The sequence below is a fragment of the Acanthaster planci genome, linkage group LG03 (assembly GCF_054643075.1).
Source record: "Acanthaster planci isolate LZ-2023a linkage group LG03, COTS_SCS, whole genome shotgun sequence".
NCBI lineage: Eukaryota > Metazoa > Echinodermata > Asteroidea > Valvatida > Acanthasteridae > Acanthaster > Acanthaster planci.
The window spans coordinates 16,595,702-16,618,603 of record NC_141779.1 but is presented as its reverse complement, the minus strand read 5'-3'; the positions used below and the strand labels follow the sequence as shown (position 1 = coordinate 16,618,603).

Genomic DNA, 22,902 nt, shown 5'->3' with positions numbered 1-22,902 from the left:
TACGTTGTGAAAGACAAGGTTGCTGACCAACAGCCATCAAATGCCAAGGGATTAGTGCACTTGGAAGCCATTAATTTAAACAGTTCTTGGAGAAGGAAACCTCGCTGGACTACTGTCATTCTCTCATCTCCAGCATGCTACAGTGCATTTATCAGAAACAGTTGAAGGCACACTAAATAACCAGACTGTTAACATTTCAAGTCATGGAAATGCAGTCAAATAGCAATTCAAGCAAGACACTAATATTACACATTGACAATAATTGCAAGTTTCAAAGATTTATTTGCTAAAGTTTTCCTTCGAGTTACTGCATTTTGTGAGGGTGGTTTTAAACTTTTACAAATGACTGTAGTTAGGAAAAGCTTACTGATCTTACATTCTGTATAAATATCACTCTGACTGGTGACATGCCCATGCCAGAAACGTAGACAGCAGAGCCTTGATTTCTTCCATTCTACCGCTTTATTTCCAGTCTCCTACCTTTAAAAAGCAGCCTTTACTTTCTGCTGACAGGCGTACAGGCCTGCATGTGGTAGGAATGCATTTTCTGATGGAGTAGCAAAAACCCGTATATGGAATAACATTATTCTCGAGGTTTCTGAAGTGTTTTTTTTTCCTGCTAGTAAAGAGCAGAATTTCACTGAGACGGTCAAAAAGGGGCCAGCTGCCTTCTCCATCTCAGGGCAGCGCTAATATAAGCCGATCATGTTTTAACAGCAAAAGGTGAGCAACCAAAGTTTTCTATGATCCTTTACGAAAACCACAATGCAGCCTTTTTGATTAACTTGAACAGATAGTGGCAATAGAGCTATCTATACATTGCGCGGAACGTTTTTTTCAAGGTTTTTTTTTTGCCATGCTTAATAAGGAACCATCACGGCATAACCGAGCATACATGTAAGCTGAAGGCAAGGGGTCTATGTAGAGCTTTAGGGGGGTCCATTGGAACAGTAGAAAAACGAATGTGTCCACTTTTCGGCATGCATAGCTGGCGACTGGTGAAATAAATTGCCGTAGTTCGTACGTGTTTGCCGGCTCTAAGTTGTACAGAGACAGACCAAAGTACGTGACATTTAATCAATGCAATGACAATTTCTTTATCCTGAGAGCCAACCTCATTTATCCCCTTCCCTGCTTTCCTTATTAAAAAAAAACCCCATAAACACACGCAATACACCCACACCCAAGAAGCCTCATAACATTATACCTTTTGCATTCCTTGTGTGTTAGAGGATAAACAAGGGAATGTACAAATAAAGCTCACTGTCCGGCCCCCGTTGAAGACAGCAAGTTAATTATGCACAATGATACAATAAGCGTGAGCTGTAAAATAATTTACCCCGTAGAACTGCAATGTAGAAACTGGCCCCCTCCATGTAGGCCTTCTGACGTCAAAGCAAGTCAATAAAACAGCTGCTTTTCCAAAATAACGAAGAATTTGTCATTCTTTTTGGAGGATATTCTAGAATTTCCAAATAATGTTATAACTGCCTGAGAATATTTCTAGGTTTGAGAAATTTCCTTAAAATTTCCTTACACATTTCATTTCCTCAAAAATTCCTTCGAAAGCAACAAATTTCCTTGGAAGTGGAAGCACTGCATTTAATGCTTTATTTTTAAGCATTCCTTCCTCCAGAGTTTGAAACAGTAGCCTTGGCAACGATTATGGGTGCATTCCACCAAATAGTTGAATTTCTGGGCGCGAACTCATCCCACTATTTTTACAATAAGACATGCCATAACCAGGAGGCATCATAGAAATAATATTTCTGTAAATCCCCAATTTGGGACTGATACATGTAGTTTCCAGTTCAGGGTATTTCTTTCACAAAAAGCCCAAAATTGCGGGCCTATTTTGGATAGAGGCGGGCGGCTTAGTTTTACTGCTGTTTTGGGGGTATCTTCCTTGAAAGGAGAATAAAAAAAAATTTCGTGGCTAACCCCCATGAAATTGAAACGAAAAGTGATCTTCTGACCATAATCTTGAATTTCCATTAAAAAATAAAAACGGAGGCCAACCTCTTCACGAAAGTCAACAGGCGGCGCTATTTCGGTCCGATTTGCACTGATTTCTATGAGAGCGTATTTGGTGTAGTGCAACCTTATGGGTACAGTCCACTAATTCAAGCCCCATTGAAAACAGTGCAAAACCAGCACTGTGCAGGGCTCAATAACATGCACGCCAACACAAATGAAATTCTTGTCTGGTCACTTATCTTTCAATTTCTTTTCATTTTTTTGTGGGTTAACAAATTACATTTTTAATTATTCCCACAAAACAAAATAACCCCCCAAAAGTGATTTTTTTCCGAAGTCTGATTGCAGCCGTTTTTCAAGTGGCAACCCTCAACTTTCTCGGGCACTTAGGACCATTTTTCAACCGTAGTTTTTAGCCATTCTGCTCTCATATGAAAGCTCAAAGACCCAGGGAGTTGATCCTGGCAAGGATTTACACAATCTCACCATTTTGGGGGCCAAACAATCTCCTTTTTCAAAAGATACTATGGGGGCACTTTTAATGCTTATGAGCTGGCCAGAAACTCTCACTTGAAGCATGGCCATGCTTGAAGTATAGTGGTCTGCACCCTTATGGTCTGATGAGTGATGGTCGTTCGAAGTTCCCGGAGATTGTGTGTGAGCGCCCTCTATCGATGATATGTCGCACAATTAATGACAACGTACATAATGCAATGATTGATACGGACAATGCGCTGGGGTTGCCACACTATTGCACAACAATATTTATCAGTGTTTTTTGCTAGATATAAAAATAACCGATCAGAAGTGCATATTGGAACATCACGAAAAGCAGCGTGAGAGTAGGCAGTGTTGCAAATGTATGCTTGGGTAAGTGAAGCCGTCGTGTCTCGTATCAATTTATCATGAGCTGGACTGAGTCATAGTGCTGTACCTGAGTCGTAGTCATGACCGGACGGAAGAAGGACCACCTGCTTGGCCCCGTTCTAGCCCCACTAGTGTGGCACGTACTCTCACCCCCACTCCATCCTACGGTTTCCCCGCATCCGTATACGCAATTTCGTGTCGGCGTACGGACCATTTTCGGCTAAGAATCATCTCTGTGTGCAAAAGAAATTGCGCCCACGATGATAGGTGGGTGCGCCGAAAATGTTCAGTACGCCGACACGAAATTGTGTATACGGATGCGGGGAAACCGGAGGATGGAGTGGAGGTGAGAGTCCGTGCCACACTAGTGGGGCTAGGCTCCGTTCCTACTACATGTCTAACTTATAAGGGAGACCTAGCCTATAGTTCAACTTTGATGTTCATTACCTTTAGCACCCTGTTCCTTCAAGCAGGGAACCATTACTCAATCCTGATAGCCTACATGCCAGAGCCTAATTTTGACAATGTTTAAGCAAGAAAACCACAAACTTCTAATCTGAGTTTGGCGAAAGACAAGGCCTACTCAGTGGGATCACGCTGTTTTGTTTTTCGTCTGGTTACCGGGCCCAACTCGGGTATTTTTGAGTCATCAAAACAAATCTTCATCTAGGTCAAGGAACCAGCTACCGGTACAGACTACATTCGTTAATTTGTCGTCGTTCACATCTCTTTGGCACGTATAGGGCAGTCATGTACACTTCAGTTACTCAAAATTTCCCTCAAAAGCCAAAACTCCCCAAAAGCCCTGTTCTGTTTTCTTTCTCATATAAAAGAGGACATCACCAACAACTTGTTTAGATAAGTTGTTTCATAAAAGTAGAATTTGTTCTTTTTTATAGGAACAGGGTGCTAAAGGTAATGAACACCTAACTTTTGGCTTCACCTTGGTAAATGACTATGACATCATGCTCAATAACTGTAGAGTTGATTTTGTGAAAAGTGGGCTGGGTTTTTAGGGAAATTATGAGGGGAAACTGAGTGTTTCCATGGTTTTAGGCCTGACAGTAGGTATGTGGCAAAAAAATCCAAAGTTGTTAAATTCCACTGCAATATATACCGTTGCAAAGGTCTTGCAAAAAGCTTTCCAGTGACACCAAAATGACCCTCCTCAGACAAAAAATAAGAAAGTTTTTGCGAAAAAGAGACATGAGTTGGGGCCATAATTTTGTCTTGTACAGGCAGTGCCAATAGGAATACGCAGAATGGATTGTGACCAAAAGAAATATTCCTTTTAGGTTTTAAAAAGCATGATAGTATTAGTAAAAAAAAATCAATTTGGAAAAAAAAGATTTAAAAAAAGAAAAAAATCATTTAAAATCTTTACAAAATAAATAAATATTATGGCCTTATAATTCCCTCAAAATCCATGTCCATTGAAAATCAGAAAAACAAGTCAGCTGAGAAGAGCAGATGACACTCATAGCCAATCAGGAAGTGGTATTAAGGTCACATGACTCACAATTAACGTACAGCTTCATTTTCCCAATTTTACAATGATACAATTTTTTCCATCTTCAAACATCAATATTGAAACTCATTTCCAATAAAAATTTATCATAAATATAAACATCCTTAAGAAGATCCATTAACCCTAACACTCCTCAATCCTCCAACAGGTGAAGGATTGAGGAGTGTTAGGGTTAAATTTAATCAGAAGCAATAAAAACAATATTATCATTGCCATAATTGCAGCGAAAATCATTCTGAAAATCGTATCACATAGGTATAAAGCTGAGATCACACGTCCTGCGGGCCAAAAAAGCCATGTCGCATGATAAAATCTGGTCAACGTAAAAAATAATCTAATAATCATACAATTACAGCAAAGAGAACAAGTAAAGTCATCTTTGATAAAAATCACCAAAGGATTTGATGACCGTACTGATGTGATATTTGACCCGGTTTAGAAGAGTTTCTGGACAATATAAAATGGCCAATCTGTAATCAAACCTGTGTATTTCATAGAAAAAAGGGGTTCTGCGTAATGTTGGTTATTTTCAGACGTGGAGAAAAACCAACACGGCCGCACCGGAGCTTTAAAATCGGACTGGTGAAAAAACCGAAAGCGAGGCTGAGTACAAAATTGTTAGTGCTGTTCAATGACGTTTGCCACATACCTATTAACAGTAACACATGATACATGGTGGATTAAAATTTGCTTGGTTGGTTTATCAGTAGGTACATCTAGGCCCATAGAGCTCCATGGTAGGCCTAACGTTAAGTCACATTTTCTCACAATTTAGGGCCTACAATTCGAAATTTAAAAAAAAAAGTCAGTGCAATAAAGAGAGCGTTGCCTTCATGTTTTGGGAGAGGGGACTGACCAGTTTTACAAGATTAAAGTGACAAAAAACTGGGGGTCCTCAAATATGCAATCCCCTGAATCTCTTCTGTCTTTCATACTTAAATGAACGTTAAGTGTTTCCGTGTAACCTTGAATCTTTTGCAAATTGTACTCCCTCCTGAGTTGATCATGAACAAGATGAATGAATTTAATTTAAGAGGCAAATCAACTGAGGGAAAGGATGAAGAAGGCCCACTTTTTGCATAAGAGTCAAGATTGCGCTGAACAACTGTGACAACTCCAGCCCTAAAGTTTTATGCGGAAAAAATTCCTGACACAGAATCCACTCATTTTTACTTAACAGCCAACTGAAAGCAATCACATGACCTAAAAGTCAGAGTTTACTGGGAAAATATAGAGTTGTTCATGTAGAAATTAGAATTTTTCAGCCCAGTATCATACAAGTGGCGTATGTCATTTCTGATATCGAACTCTTTCTTTTGTATATCGTTGATGTACCTTAACATGGCATATGAAGGGTAAAGTTCCAGTATTTATCCAAATGAATTGAGTTTTTCAAACAAAGGGTTTAGCAACAGTGTACGAGGAAAGTCAAGTGAAAGTCAAAATGCACCTCATTAGGGGACTCTATTTCTAGACTACTTATACCTCTGTTTACCCATTGTGAGTGTTGTAATGTCAACTTACATGTACATGTATGTATTTGTGAGTGCCATCAAACACAAACATGTTTAGCCTGTAGTATTTGTTTAACCTATGTCCCTAGGTATTAAAGCCCCTTTGCTTGCTGAAATGCTCCTCGCCACTTTTTTACGTTGTTGTCATTTATAACAATCAAAATGTGTGATGTCAGCAAACTCTTTTTTCATTATTTTTTCTGTTACAGTCACAACAGTGTTGGGTGTTTTATGATAGTCAGAAAAGAAAGTTCAAAATCACTTCAATATTAACCAGTTTTAACCATGAAGTTATGCAAAATGTTTTGGTTGTGTTGCAGCTAATTGTTGAAAAGGAGCATGAAAATGTGAAATGTTAGTTTCACCTGTTACATGTACTAGTACTGTACGTGTATGTAATCAACATTTATCACTTTTTTGAATTTCATTTTAGGAAACAGACTCAAATACAGCCCTGTAAAATATTTGGCATTTGAGTAAACCAACTGGCTTAATTTTGCAAAAAGCACTTTCCACTGTCAAGTTACACAGAATTAGGCATGGTTTGGTTTACTCAGATGCAAGACGTTGTTACAATATGAGATACCAGTATTTGCTCATAGGTTTATTTCTTTTTGTACAGATTCAGTTGAAAACAGTAGCGTTGTAGCAGTGCTTGACTCAACAATGTCTGATTATACAAGTATAAACACCGCCAACGAGCCATCACAGAAAAACTGCAGCGGAGTAGCAGTGGCAGATGGCTTTTGCTCCACTGACATACAGATACCAGCAGGACCTGATGATGATGTTGTTGAAACACCCAAGGGTACGGGTAGTGCTAGCAAGCAGAAACTTTGCTGCAAATGCCGATGTCTGTTCCCCAGTGCCTCGGTTGCAGAGTACAAGGAGACATTGAAGCAGCTCGCCTTGCTGTCGTGGCCTGTGGTAAGGTGCTCGATAACCCCTGCACTACGATGCTGTAAATGGGGAGCATCTTTGTGGTTTTTGATTGTTTGGACCCCACAAGTGTAGCCAAAGAATGTGCTAAGTGGCTATATTGGGATGGAGATTTTTGGGACGCTTGTCAAGCTGAGTGTGCATGCTGCTCAAGAAAACTCGAGATAGCAAAAATGGGCTAAATGGGGCAAAATATTCTGTGTTGCAGTGGTCAAATGAAACACTAGCCTGTTTGACCTTCAGATGACCATAACAACCAAAAGTGGTCAGAACTAAAATGCCTGTAGTGACCACTGGCAGGCAGCATTTCCCACACATTTGTTGTAGGTTTTCAGCAAAGCATGAAGGTTTGAGGTTTTCAAATCAGTTTTGTTAATACATGTACATCTCTTAGGAGTGTGTTTCTTTGTAAGCTGCTTTGCGTAGTAATTTGACATGAAGTAAACGTCACAGACTTTGTATTGTGTATGATGGGAGATGCACCGGACATAATTAGAAAGACTTCAGAATTTGGATGAATGTGGCGTAAAACAGACTAAGTTGGAATTTTAAGTAAGATTCTCAGTTACTGTAAGAATGATCTGTGTTTATGGATAAAAATGTGACTATATTTTTGCGATCTCTTCTATTACCCACAGATGTTGTATCTGGTAACATCTCTTCTTCTGTCAATGACGTCCATTATCTTCTCAGGGCACCTTGGAAAAGATGAAATCGTAGCATCTTCTCTGGGACAGTCGGTACTGTTGTCCCTTAACTTGCTTATGAATAATAATTTGCAAGTCTAATTAGCAGCATAACTTGGGTGAAATTTCTTAGGAGCACCAGGAGGAAGAGCTGGTGGGCACTGTCTTCCCTTGGGAGGCATGTGTCTCCCCCTCTCCCTTCCCCCAAGTTCCCCTCCCCATTTGATCATTGTGTCTAATGTTTATCCTTAATGATGTTGGAAGACAGTTTCAGAACCATGCAGATTTAATTGTGTTAGTATCCAAAACGATTCCCTTCCCAAACTATTCCCTTGAGTACCACTAATGTCATAATCCTACTACGTGTACTCTGTTCTTTTCATAAAAACTCTCAGTCCATGATATCACAAAGCAGCTGTTTTGGAAAATCCAGTGGAGCAAATCATTGAAATGGCTCGCTCGGCTTCACCCTGGACAAAATACACCCTCCGGGATCCAAAATGCATGTGTATTATACAATGAACGGTGCAGATGATAATTCTGTATAATTGAATTTTTTTTATCTTCCAGGTTATCCATGTATTCTGGAGAGCACTCATGTTTGGGTTTGCAAACGGAGCTGATACATTGTTTTCACAGGTGACTTTTGACCTCTCACCCTTGGACCCCTTAATGTACCGGTAATCTGTGCAGTTGAAACAGAATGTCAGTAATAATAGGTCACCGTGAGGTGGTTGATATTTTGACATGCTGTGCAAGAGTATTCATAAATATCTGCCCCGTTGAAGTAGTCTTAAATATGAGTAAGACGTTCTTAATGCTATGCTGAACTACACTGTTGTGCAAAGGTTGACAAAAGGCTGACCTAGAGCGTCTGTGGTTTAGTAATCATGCATGGCTTTGAATCACTGTACTATGTACATGTATGTACATGTACGTGTGTATTCCCATGCTTTCACAATCAAATCTTGCACAGCAACTCCTCTGTATTGTCAGTATGTGAAATGCTTTGATTATTGACGTGTGTTTTCTATTTGTGGATTTATGTCTACCACACACTCACGCACTGGATGTCTGCAGTCTTGATTTGGTGGGGTGTAAGGTGGACCAGTTGAGCTCGAAACATGTCGTCTAGGGGATAAATGTGGGAGAGGGGATGCATCGTATCACGAATCACTGTTATGGTGCATTTAGAAGCCTTGTTTGCTCTTTGGAAATTTGATTTGCCTGGAATACAAACAGTTCACAATACAGGACATCACCTGAAGGTTACCAGAGCCTGGGCATTTGTTTGTTGCACAATGTACATGTGGGAAAAAGAGCATGATCGCCATTCCAGACAGAATAAAAATGGCCTGTGTGTGTTTGTGAAATGTTCAAATGCATGTACACTGCACGTGTATGTGGTAGCAGGCATTCACGATAACACATAATTAAATGCAGGATGTAACACAGAAGGTATTTGTGCAAAATGAAACAGAACTCATCAGCAAAACACTCGGGGCAAAGGTTAATCTGAAGTTTTCTGGTATCAGGAAAGAAAGAAAATTCTCCATTTTAATATCGTTTGCTATGCTGCAAGACAGTCTATTAATGACTTCATGCTATTTAAATTTATCAACATTTGCACTTTACAATTTTCTCCACTTTTGCTTGTGCACGGTTCCACCTTATTTTGCCATTAAAGTCTACAAAATGTTAATGAGGATTTTAAATTTAAAGTATTGATCTGTGAAATCTGCCGGACAGCACACTTTCCTTGATGAGTACTTAACAATATTACTTGTGTATAAAGATTTTGAATCTGACTTTTTTTCTTGTAGACATATGGAAGCAAAAACAAGAAGAGAGTAGGGATCATCTTTCAACGTATGTTACTGTTGATCACGCTGCTAGCCATCGTATGCTGGGGAATTCTTCTCAACACAGAGGGAGTATTGCTCTTGTTTGGACAAGACCCACAGATTGCCAAGTAAGCCCTTTAATTTTTCTTTTGTTCAGTCTGGTTTGGCAGTTCAGATCTAAGTTTAGGACAGAAGATATTTCCAGAATTGCAGCTATGAAGTGGCTGAGTGTAAAACAGTACTTGTCTTCTTTGTCAGTGTCATTTTTTGTTAGGTTTCTGTAAGATTTAATTGAAAACGGAATTTGTCAACGGTTGCTTTTTAATGGACCCAAACTATAAAGATTTTCATAAGAGAATAAGTATGTGCTTATACTATTATACTATTGTGGCACTTGTTCTGCTTCAATGCAGTTGAAATGTTATGAATTGGCAATGCCTGTTATTGCCATTGGTAATCAAGAGGGTTGTTTGGCAAGAAAAAGAAAACACAGTTGCAATGTGTCATTACCTAAACATTGTATTTCTTAATGAACCCCCCCAAGAAATATAAAACACAGACAAAAACTGGCAGGTGCATTAAATATTCTCCATATGAAAGGTATAATTGTATTTGGTATATACACTTCCTTATGCTTCACCTCAAATTGTCAGGCTTGGTCAAGTTTACATTTATTGCTCATTTCTTATAGTTTCAAATTTCAATTTATTTAAAAATGGTTTTAAGCATATGATTATTCCGTCCCTAAATTTCCATGGGATTCCAAACCTTCCCACTTTTCTTTTTTATTCCAGATTGGCAAGTGGATATAGCAAAATTTTCATTGCAGCCACACCAGTAAGTGCTTGAAAGAAGACATATCCGAGAAAACCAGTTTTGCCTTTTTGTTGGCTTCAGAGGGGAAAACGTTGTACTTACTATATTTCTTAAAATGTTACCCATGCCATAAGCCATTTAAAGGAATCTTGCATACTAGAAATCAGTTTTGAAATGTCTAACGTTTTCACCCACATCATGCCCATTTTTAACAAGGTGCTAAACTAGGTAATACACTAAAACAGAGATTCGTTTGCTCTTTCTAGTGCAAACTAAAACCAAAGTACTGAAATCATGGCCTAAAGATATTGTGGTGGATTGGGTCAGAAATGGTAAAGGGTCATTTGTGCTTAATTAATGATGACTGTTGGATAGCCTTCAAAATTGGACACTTCATCTCTGCCTCACTGACTTTTCAGTACAGTTGTATTTCCCCAAACTTTCCAACCTTCATTGGGTGTTTGAAGTTCTGTACTATTGTCAATAAATTTGGTCCAAATCTATTTTGTTCACTAGGCAGATATGGTTGTGAGTCTGCTCATCAAATATCTAGAGAGTCAGAGTATTGTGTGGCCTGTGGTTGGGCTTGTCACCATTATGGGCGGTCTGAACATACTGCTTCACTTCATCATAGTTTCGGCTTTACATGGTGGATTGATGTACGTAAGCACTTTATTTTATCTGTTGTAAGCTCACTGCTTTTAGCATGCATTATTAAAACTGACATTCCCCAAGCTATACTTTCTTGTATTTGCCAGTTGCCGCTTGCAGCTCCTGCATGAAGTCTGTCCAGTGAAGTTGTTTGAAATGGGAATTACTGTATTGTATAGTGTTGTAGTTGAGTCCATCACAAGTCCTTTCACAAGTCCCTTCACAAGACCAGTCCTAAGGAACCGGGCAGATGGTGACAAAATAATGCTTTTGTCACAGTTCCTTTGAATAGCTTGTGAATTGGATTAAGACCAAACTGACTTGTGATGGATTTGTGATGGACTTGCAGGGAGTTACAATGGACTATATACTAATACTGTTATATAATACTAATATAATACAGTACTAATAATATAATACTGTTCCAAAATTTCCCAAATCCTTCATTGTTTTTTCTTGAGAAATTGTGAATTCTGCTCAAGGTTGTGCAGTGCGACGGCAAATTTGTTATGGGAAACCTGTCAGCAAATCATGCTTAGAAAGTCAGGATTAAGAATTTCTTCCATTTCTGCATTACCTATCTACATGTACCTGTACTCACGTTCAGTCTGGCTACCTGACTTCAGAGTGTATGCATTTCTGTGATACAGGGGAGCAGTCTGGGCCCAGGTCATCACCTATTATCTTGGAGCTTTCATGTTGTTGGGCTATGTCTGCAAGAAAGGCATTTACAAGGAGACGTGGCCCGGTAATTATTCTACCTGACACAACCCTTTTTTGGTCCTAGAATCGTAACACACACATCCAATACCATTTTGGGTGTTGAACAGTATCGTGAGTTTTTGTTTGAAAAATGAATTGCTGTACATGTGTCTCGACTTTTGTGGGGAAAAAAAAGGAGCCGTAATTCAAAGTATTCAAAATGGTTTTGATTTTACCATGCTTAAGAGAGATGCATATACAAGGAGTCATGGCCAGGTGTGCGACCAGTGCAATCAGGATTTTTGTGTCACAGTGAATACATTGGTTTGCTTACCATGCTCAGAAGTCTTGTACACTTTCAGCCTGCTTAGTATAGTGTTCCTGGAGAGACCATATACCAGTCAGCACAATTGAATTAATTGAAATAGTCAGAAATAGTTCTAAACATTATACATGTAAATCATCTGTTATATGTTTCGTTTTAAAAATGTACTGCAAAATTGTATGACAAAAAGTTACATGTACATTGCACATACACCTCTAGACCTCCGGTTTTTGTCATTGTTACCAATTATTGGTTGCGATTTTTGTTAATAATTTGTGTTGTGTCCTGTATTCTACACTATTCTAATATTTGCAAAATTAAAGTAAGGATTTCCTCGAATAGAATTTCTTGAAAATATATCTGAAATATCTAAACTATGGCCTCCACATTGGAATACCAGGCGTTGCCCCTCAAATCACAATTCAAAGCTCCATCAATAAGCCATTTGCCAGTTAAATTTGAATAAGATGTGGTACACTGAGTTCTTTAAATTCCCGTGAACATACATGTACATGCAACAATTTGAATTCTCCATACTAAAAACACTCGCTATACGTTGTGATTCGGGGCAAGCTTTTGCTTAGTTACGTAAGAGACGCCTTGCAACAATATACTCTTCTCAAGGGATAAGAAGGGCGCAAAGGAACCAGTCCATTCGAGAGATGGTGGTCGCTATGCAAAAGCTTGCCCTGAATCACGAGGTATAGCAACAGTGTCTTTAGTCTGGGGAATTCAAACTGTTATGTTTTTGTGCAATCAGATAACTCAGAATATCAGATTTTATTCAAATTTAACTTGCAGAAGGCTTATTGAATGATAAATAGATTTAATCTGAAGACACATCGGTGGTTGGTTGGATGTCATACATGTAAATTCCACTCTTGAACGTAGAATGCCCACTCTGATATCATACACAGATGTTTTTAGTTTATTGCTCAGCGGTAACTTAATGCTACCTGTATCTATGCTAGCAGTCATATGAACGAGTAGTCACAAAAGGCAAATTGGTGCCAGCATAAAGTTTAATGCCAGAAGCTAACATGGTTTATTAGTGCTGTAAAGCATTCCATCCAGAGAAGTATTTTGTCACGAGATGAAATTCATAGACAATACCTCAAGGTTTGTATTTCAAATGGATATGTCAACATTCTTGTAGTCTGAAATAGACATTGTTTCTCTACTTTGTTTCTTTAATAGCTGAAGTTACTGTTACCATGCAGGTTTGGGCTCAAACATTGTATCCTGTTGTCTTTTTGGTTTCCAGGGAAAATTTCAAATATGAAAAAAGATGTCAACCAAACATATATAACTTAAATAACACCCTAGAAAGGAAGAGCAACATTTTGCAGACCAGATTTTGACCCTTTCTCTACAAATTACAGGGCTATCCAGGATTTGGGCAGAAGCGTAGTGTGTCCGAGGACTTGCAAAGTCATTTTGTGGGCTCAACATTTCCAACTTAGATGCTTTTGGTGTTTTTCTAGGGGTCGTTTTTTTTTTAAATTTAACGTGAATCCTTTCCTCTGAAGAAGAATCAAAGTTGAGTCCTTATTAATGTATTTTTTAATTTGGGTGATGTCAAGTTCAACTTGTATTCACATTGAAGTACCATACTTATTTCGGGATTTCTTGCATGTAATTTAAAATCCTGAAGGTTTTTTTTTACACTACTTGAGGGAATTTGCCTTTCAAGTAAATTTCACGAAACTTCCCTGACATCATATTTGAAGGGGATTTATTGCTGTACGTGCTGTCTTGCTGTACGTGGATCAATTCATTAACTTTAGCATCAGAATTAGAAACATAACTCCTGCCTTGCCACTGTGAAATCCCCTTGTATGATAATTGGGATGGTACGTGTAGTTGCCTTGAGCTAGCATGGCTCATTAACTATACCTCGTCATGCTTAAATGCACACCGTCATTTACTTTGCCTCTTTAGATAGCAAATGGAGTTGCTCCTCAGAAATTACACATAAAAATCAAGCTGGTTGGATGGAGCCTGTGCTGATTGTTTCCTGTTTGTCATGCTTTACTACTGCGCCATCCATTCTGCCTCTGTAGACAACAGATGGTGTTTTTCCAGAAATAGTCTTCATAAAAATAAAACTGCTTCCATTGCAGTGGTCTATGGTACATGTACCTCTGTTTGTCATGTTTGACATGTTTGAATGCACTCTGCCATCCACTGTGCCTCTTCAGACACAAGATCATGCAACTTTAGAAGGATAACGTGTAAATAAAACTGCTTGTATCTCGGTTGCGTACTTCTGTAGGCAACTAAGGGGTGTGGGGTGTTCTGTACACCACATTACACTGGGGAGCTCAGAGTGCCGTTGATGAAAAGATGCACATCTTTTGTGTGGAAAAGAATCATAAGAAACAATACTTCTGAAGTTTATGTTCTGTTTGTCCTTTTTTTGTTCACTGTCATTTTGCTTGCACCCTAGAGCTCTGCATACGTTGCAGTGTCATTCGACAACCAGAGTTAGAAACCATAACTGCAGTGGTACAATGCTCTTGGGCAGGTGGTATGCACGCATTGCATGCCTCTTACCATATGCACACACACACATCATGCTGAAGAATGAGCGTGTGACTGCAGTGTCTAATTGGTTTGCTCTATACAAGTTGAAAATTGAAATGAAGTAAACACGTCTGATAGTGACCTTTCAGGGTCACTTGGACTTGGATTTAAGGGATATTTGGTCGAAATTTCAGTCCAGGAGAGTGATTCATGTTGAAGTGTTAGCATTTTGAAAACATATTGAGTGTGTTAGTATCTTTAGCAAGCCAGCAAGCAACCTAACCAACCACATTGAAAACAAATGCATGTATTATTGCTTAATTTGTGCAAATATCTAGTCCTAAAATGAATATAGAAGCCTTCAGAGGGCAGGCGCACCAAGGTCATATTGGTAAAACTATGCATTCATTATGAATAATTGTTTGTAGACATATGCACATCAAATATACAGGAAAGCTGATGGGCGAAAACTCAGGTTATACTGAATGAAACAATGTGCTGGTATATTATGGAGAAAAAACTAAGCTAGGCTTTAAAAGATGACATGGCCCATTGATTAACTGGTCAATTTCTGTCTGTAGAAATTTACCTCGAAAATCATACATTTACTGTGTGTCCTTCACGTCATTTAAGGGTAATTTATTCATGTATTTTCAGCATGAAATTTGCATTATCAGTGCTGCGTGTAGAGGGTGGGATTCCAAAGGACAAACTTCCGAACTGCCATAGATTTACGTCAATTTGAAAAACTTCAGAAGCCTGGTGCTTTCCAGAGTTGCTCCAAACGACTGTAACTGTTGATCCTTAATTGTAATTTTTGTGTTTATGTATTCAATTCGAATCCCGGCACTAACGTAGTTTGGTGCTGACCAGGTGTTAGTTGTGTGAGTCAGACACGTGCATCTCTGTTGTTTTAATAGGCTGGTCCTGGGAGTGTCTTCAAGAGTGGGGCACAATCATGAAGTTGTCCGTTGGCGGCATGGGTACCGGTTTTGTGGAATGGGCAAGCTTTGAAGCCGGTTTCTTCATCACAGGTGAGGTGGTCACCAGTGGCTTTCCACATTTCTGTAGCAACATTCTCAAACTGAACAACATCTAAAGTGTTAGCTAAATATTTACAAGTACACGTATATTTTGCTTGAAAGTTTCACTTAGTGTTATGGAATTACTTACGCGTGTTTTCCGTCTGTGGGTCATATTTTTGGACAAATTTTCTGAAAGCGCAAACCTGTGCTCCTGTTCTTCCATTTTCCTGCTTGATTCAGACAAAAAAATGCCTTGTGCATGTATTTTCAATTCTTTGTGAGTGGTATATGTTAACACTTAAACCAGTCGGAAATTTTTAATGGATTCAAGTGGATTGATAGAAGTAGAGTAAGCTGAATTATTGGGGGTTTGGGTTAATTATTTCAATTAAGAAGGGAACATTTTTTTCAAGTTTTCTAGACTTCTATGTCAGTTTTTCTTTTCACTCTGTAGGCCTGTATGGGAAGACAGAAGTTGGTGCTCATGCTGTTTTGTTCAATGTCAGCAGTGTAACGTGGGCCGTAAGTAGGCACTTTAACTGTTCAAAGACTAGGGAATCAGAAACCATTGAGATCGTGGCCAGGAAGCAAAATAAAAAGCGTGTTGGTCAAGAAAGATGTTGCCATTTTGAGGTGGGGGTGCATCATGCCCAGCCCTGTAGGCAGCCTCAGGTGTTTGGGGAGGGGGTACATTACCAGCTAGTGGAGGGCGTCATCAGAACAATAGATAATTTGATGCAATGGGGAGGGGCAGCTTGCCACTTGCTGGGGGAGGGCAGCCCCTCTGCCTCCTCCCAGCAATGGGCTTGATAGTGGCCCAAATGGATGTGTAGATGTTTCATAGGCCTGTACCCCTTAATTTCAACAGGCACCCCTTGTAGTCAGTGATGAATAGCCAAAATCTCTCAGTGTTTTCACACTACAATGTAGGTGAAAACTTCAGAAGGCATCTTGGTCTATTATTTTCACCGTCCACTTTCATCTTCTCGAACTGTTAATAATGCAGAGTACTGCTACTGACAAGTTTAAAATCTGGCCGTCAGTTTAATGCACAGATTTGTTGTTAAAAAAGTGATTATTATACAAATTTGGATCAGCACTTCTGGAAATGTTTGGTGTTTGTACAGATATCAACTGGTTTCGGTGTCGGAGGAACTATCTTAATTGGAAACTTTTTGGGAGCCAAAAATCCAGTGAAGGCCCATATGACAGCTAGTCTTTGTATCGTTATCACAGGTATAGTGCCCAACATTACACATAAAACCACTTCGTGCCGGGCCCATTTATCCACGTTGATTCTGCGGTGCCGGGTAATTTGTTTTTTACTGTTTTCAAAATTCTTTTTAAAAATTCATACACCCACACGGATGACTCTCTTGTGGCTACTCTAATCTGACAGATAATATTTATTAACGCTTGAATATTTCAGCCAGGCCTGCCGCCTTGTAAAAAGAGCCTATATTGTGCAGGGTTATGTAAGTTTCTTTTGTTCCCGAAACTGGCACAGTGCACTGCTGGCGTCTTTTCAATATGGGCCAGATTAGCGTGTAGTGTTATTGTATTGCTCATCATTGAAGTGCTTTTGTCCGGGTGGTAATCTGCTCGCGCTGAATGCCACGAAGAGTGGTATAATTTTTCGAAACAATGACAGATTTCCTCCGCTATTGACAACTGAAAAATGCTGGCAATTCCCAGCAGCTCAGTCTTTTGTTCTGAGTACGGCCTTTTGCGACAAGGCAAAGCTCTTTTGTCCTGCTTCGTGCTCCACGGCTTCGTGCTCCACAGCTTCGTGTATATTGCTTATGTTCCCGAAACTGGGTAGACCCCGGCACAAAGTGGTTAACCCTTGCTCTCATGTCCTACAGGCATTCGGATTGCTCTTTTCTTAAAACAGTAGGTATGAAATATTATTGTTTTACGAAGTTGTAGCTTACTTGCCAGCTGCAGGTAGTGTCCAGCGTTCATTCTTGTGACTTTCCCTGAGAGCTTAATTTTTTAGCCCAACATGAATGTTCCGAATGCTCTCTCTTCCTCAGCACTCCTGGGTGTGTTGTACATCGTGTTCTACCTTCCCGTCAGAAATGTTCTGGGCTATATCTTCACCAAGGACATGTAAGAAATGGCAAAAAAGGCTTTTCAAAAGTTCTCATGGTATAAACGCATTGGAGAAGCATTGACGAGTATGATCTGTCACTGCTAGAGGTACTCTGCGCTTCATGCCTTCAGGGCTATACTGTATATATTTACAAAAAAGAAAAAAATAATGTCTCCTCTTTAATGTCTTGAATGCTCAATTTTAAACTTCTGCCTATCACAGATCTTTTGTGCAAAATGTGTCATTCATTGTGTCACTCTGTTTAAATGTTAGCTAGTGTCTCATCAGCTTATGACAGCCTTTTCCAACGCAAACAAATTTTTTGACCATTTTTTCCTCTCCACACATTTCTATTCAGGTCATTTTGGTATTGTGTGTTCCTATAAAAATGTACAAGGTGCACTGTACTTGTACTGTAGATAAGACCAAAGAATGCAACATTAATGTCAATAAGCCTTTTGCGAGTTAACTTTGACCCAAATCTGGTACACTGAGTTCTTTAAATTCACGTGAACATAATTTGATTTCACCTTACTAAAACCACTGTTGCTATACCTCTTGATTCGGGGCAAGCTTTTGCTTAGTTACATAAGAGACGCCTTGCAACAATACACTGTTTTCAGTGGATAAGAAGGGCACAAGGGAACCAGTCCATTCCAGAGATTTTGGTCGCTATGCAAAAGCTTGCCCCGAATCACGAGGTATAGCAACAGTGTCTTTAGTCTGAGGAATTCAAATCATTATGTTTATGTGCAGTCAGATAACTCAGTGCACCAGATTTTATTCCAATTTAACTCGCAAATGGCTTATTGAAACAGTTTCTTTATCTTCTACCAGTGATGTGGTCCTCATGGTAGCAAGTATTCTTCCAATCGTTGCTGCCAGTGAGGTATTTGACTCTGTCAATGTGAGTTGCTCCCGATGATATCTGTTTTGAAGAATTAGCATTTGAGACAATAATTTTCCCACTTCCAAGTCACACTCTAAACTAGTGCACACTTTCGTTTGTGTTAGACAACCTTTGATTAAGTTACATATACTTCAAATTCCCTGTGACAGCTATGAATATGCTATCTTGTCATGTTTTGCCAGTCTCGATCCATTAAATCCATTCTGAATGAAAAAAACTCACCTAGCCAGTAGTGTGCTGAGTGAGGAATGGCTGCAGATTGCTCAAGACCCTCTTCAGAACCTCTTCATGTTGCTTACACTAAAGAACACATCATCAAATCACTCAAAGGACCATATGGCTTATGCATGGCATGTACCGTCACCATACCAACCTGTTGCACTGTGCTATATGCCCCTGACCTGTAATTAGAATGTACAAGCATGCACCACGACTGACTGGAAAATAAGGTGGTCAGAGATGTTGGAGAACTTAGCATCAATTATTTTAGGATTTCACCCCCCTTCTCCGTATTTCTGAAATAAAGTACATCTGATTTTTCCAACTGATGAATGTAAAAATAAGTATGTCTCCAACTTGCGATTGAGTTGTGGACTTGGGCTATAGAAGGTGTGGCTTCATTGGTATAAGTGGTGCGCGGCCAAAAAATTTCACAAAAAGAGAACATTATTCAGTATTTCTTTCAAAACGTAATTTACCGTAAACTAAGTGGCAGATTTTATTGCACAAACTCGTGTTGCTTTTGGGAACCTTCACAAATGCAGGATTGAATGAATATATACCTCTCCAAAAGTTAGAATTGGGGAATAGGGAAGATGACTCTTCCATTATTAAATAAATCTGTACTTGATGTTTGGATCATTGCAGAGATTGGTTAATGTCTTTTGTTACACAGATAATACAAAAGAACTTGTGTTGAGTGCATAATTACAAATAAATCATTCACAGTAAATGTTTTGCTCTCTAATTTCCATAGACTGCTTACTATGGTATCCTACGAGGTTGTGGATACCTGCATGTCGGTGCAGTGGTGTGCATCGTTGGGTATGCAGTTGGTCTCTCTCTTGGTGCGACTTTGATGTTTAAATACAACTATGGTTTGCAAGGTAAAGGAAAGGTTTCTTCCTATGGTTGAAACTAAATGAGAAATGGTACTTAAACGTGATTCGCAAACAAACACCAATCTACACCAGTCCACTATTTCATGAAGAGCAATTGTTGTGCTTATAGCCAGCATCCGCCCTGTGAAGTAACATGTATGGTTTACATGAACCTTACTGAGCATGAGCCAAAAACGAAATGTTTAGGGGGAGTTCTCTTCTTGTCCGTTGAGTTCACTGCTAAGTTGTATGCATTGATCCCTCTCACCCTTGACAGGTCTTTGGCTGGGCATGCTGACATCCCTAATCCTTCAATTTCTGTTGCTGATGCTGTTCATATTGTTTCTAATCAAGTGGAAGAAGGAAGCTGTCAAGGTCTCTCTTTTGTTTTGCAAAGATTTTAATTTTTCACCTCTAATTATACTCCGAAATCAAATGTAATGAAAGTTGTGTTATCAATCATTGGTTCCAAACTCAGTCGTGTGGAGACATTTTCTCCTTTTATATTTTCTCTGTGGCAAAACTTGTCTGTAATTGGCATGAGACTGTTGCTGACGTCTTTCCAGAGATTTAAATGCGCACCGTGGCTCTGATGTGAAAATAAATGCAGACATGGTATTTCTTGTTTCCTTTTATTGAAGGGACTGGGATGTTGAAGTCCTTTTTTTAATGTTAGTTGATGAGAACATGAAGTGAGATCTTTGGGGAAATTGGCTCAGACTTTTGTTTGACATTTCAATTTTCAAAAAAAAGTCATGATTTTTCAATAACTGAAAATCAATTTTCAGGGTGTTTTTAAGGCTAGTTGCACTTTTCCTCAGAAGCAGAGTTTCAGTCTAGCCTTGCCATCTGAAAATTCTTGATTGGTTGAAGCTCTATTGAGTTCAGTGCTGACAGCAATAAGGTTATACCCAGCCCAGTCTTTCAAAGGTTTATCTCAGCTCCGACGCCAGTTTCTGGCATGGATGGGTGGTCCTAGTACCAGCTAGGGGAAACATAACAATCTTGTGGGCAATTTCTGTTCTTATGGATTTCCGGGGGGGGGGCAGCTGCTTATGGGGAGCCTTCAGACAGCCCCTTCGGGCCCCCCGTAGCAACGGGTGTGGTCTTTCCCCTTCTCTGCCCTTTGTAATTTCTGATAGGCACGCCAGACTGTAAAGAGATCATCTAGAAATTCATCTACATGTACGTGTATTGTGGACTATTTTGAGCAGTGACAAAATACCTGATCCCCTGTGTTGCTTTTTTTCACTTTGCAGGCACAGAAAAGAGCAGCTGTACTGCCAAATAAAAAATCCTTAGACAAAAAGCAAGATGGAGGTATACCTTTGGAGCCTCTGAAAAACCCTCTTGAAGAATCAGTGGATATATTGGCCCAAATAGACGGACAAGAGTTTGAGGAAAGCTCTAGCAAGAGTGACGAATCTTCCATTCAACGGAACAAGCACCATGGAGACGGAAACAGCAGCTGCCAGAGTGTTGGGGACGTGGAGGAGTCTGGTTTCCATCAGCAGGAACCCCCAGAAATGCAGGATAGTGATTGTGCTGACGTCACAGAGGCAGGAACCACACCCAAGTGCAGTTGCTCCCACGAGGAGAAACAGCACGAGGCAAGACTTGAGGAAGAAGATGATGACAGTGAGATTGGAGTCTTGACCATCGGCAGGCTGTCACTCCCCCAGCTCATTTTGCGTCGAGGCTCGGCTCTTTTCTTATGCATTTCCTTTCTTCTTGTTTCCATTTATGTCTCAAATGACATCATTCCTTCTGTCAGACCAGCCGTCCCACAATCAGTAAATGTAACGTCAAATTACACCACAGAGTTCACAGAAAGTTTTGATTTGAGCACTTATGTTAGCAGTTAATTTGGCAGGTATTCAGATGGCTACCCAAGTCATGAATATATCCTCAATTTTCACACCAGGTGCAATAAATGCTCATGCTCCTGTCTTGACACATTACGCAAAGAGAGAGTGAGTGCGAGATCTCTACTTCTAAACAATGCACAGGCATTTTTTAATACATATATTCAGTGCATGAAAAGTATGCAATCCAATAAAGCTGATTGTACAGCAAAAATCTGGTCAACCTAGAAAAGTGTTCATTGATTCAAGAGTTTATAATCAAGTTAAATACATTACACGTATATAATCAGTTATAGTTAATTGAAATTAATACAGAACTAATATAACTCTGTTTCACAACTATTTCTTTTTTTCTTCTTTTACTTTTTTCTTTTTTTACTTGGGTTGTGACAAGAAGTTATGTTGAGTTAGTCACCAGACGTCGATCCCCTAAACTCAGATTTGTTCTTTTCTACTTTATTGCACTACATCTGCATGTTATCAGATGGAAGAAAAGTATTTGAATATTTGAGTTTATCAGGTATTTGGCACAGATCTACAAACCTACCTCTTTTGTGAAAATTTTGCAATATACTGTTCCAGACAGCCGAGTGCTTTGTTAGCATAACTCTCACGATGTACAGTATGGGCATCTTGCTGCATTATGAATCCAGTATTTTAACTGGAAACTTTCTTGCCTCATGCCGAGGTTTTTGCCAAAGATGGCATTATTATTTCACGAATAAAGTTGAGAATTCACATTGACATAAAAAACACAGAAATACCTTTTAAACAAAAGTAATAGAATTGTATTAGAATGAAGGCATTTGAAGGTGTTCATTGAATTACATATTAATGTATATTTTGCTGAAAATATACAGTGTAACAAGTTTTTTTTCATGGAGGGAGTGAGTTTTAAACTTTATTAATCAGATTGTGTTTTATAACAAATATTTTTATTGCGAGGAAATAAATTCTTTGGTCATAATACTGGCATTTTCATCTAAAGAATTACAAAAGTTGTATTTTATGGATTAACCGTCAATTTCGGTACAGAAAAGTGAAAAACTTAGGGCTTTTTCAACAGTAATCAGTATAGGCCTAGTATTAAGTAGTAAACTACCTCTTGCCACTCACAGATTTGTATTGCAAGGCATAATTTTTGTGGAACATGTACTTGTACTGACATATATTTAATTAAAAGGAATTCGCCGTCTTAATCTTCTCCTTATGTCTTGTTCATGCCTCAGTTTTTGGTTTTGAAAAAAATAAAGTTTTAGGATATGGATGTAAGCTGTCAACTCAAGTCCTTTGCGGAATTTGTGGTGTGTTACGCTCCCATACCTGCAGTACTAGGCCTGCCATTTTTCGGCCGGCAGTTACCACCAAAAATAGCGCCGCATCTTTGGTTACCGCTGATTAGTAATGCAAAATAGTTCCACATCTTATTATACTTAGAATGGAACAAATGACAGATTACTTTATTACGCTTGTCCTGTACGTTCTCTGAGTTGGTGATTAGTGCCAAATATGCAAATTATAAAGTTTAGAAA

At 39.1% G+C, this 22,902-nt stretch overlaps 1 protein-coding gene across 2 annotated transcripts; it reads left to right on the top strand.

Moving 5' to 3' along the window:
* The first annotated feature begins 2,672 nt into the window (after window positions 1-2,672).
* LOC110991146 (multidrug and toxin extrusion protein 1-like) lies at window positions 2,673-22,642 on the top strand. Of its 2 annotated transcripts, none has more exons than XM_022256355.2 (16): window positions 2,673-2,847; window positions 6,515-6,813; window positions 7,464-7,565; window positions 8,082-8,150; window positions 9,335-9,483; window positions 10,150-10,192; window positions 10,688-10,830; window positions 11,473-11,570; window positions 15,296-15,409; window positions 15,855-15,922; window positions 16,528-16,636; window positions 17,437-17,512; window positions 18,333-18,402; window positions 19,382-19,511; window positions 19,783-19,880; window positions 20,765-22,642. In XM_022256355.2, exons 2-16 carry the CDS (start codon window positions 6,553-6,555, stop codon window positions 21,368-21,370), a joined length of 2,136 nt encoding a protein of 711 aa, XP_022112047.2. In that variant the 5' UTR covers window positions 2,673-2,847; window positions 6,515-6,552; the 3' UTR covers window positions 21,371-22,642. The 2 variants fall into 2 exon arrangements, with proteins under 2 accessions (XP_022112047.2, XP_022112046.2); XM_022256354.2 differs by having other exon boundaries at window positions 6,509-6,813.
* Window positions 22,643-22,902: the final 260 nt, after the last annotated feature.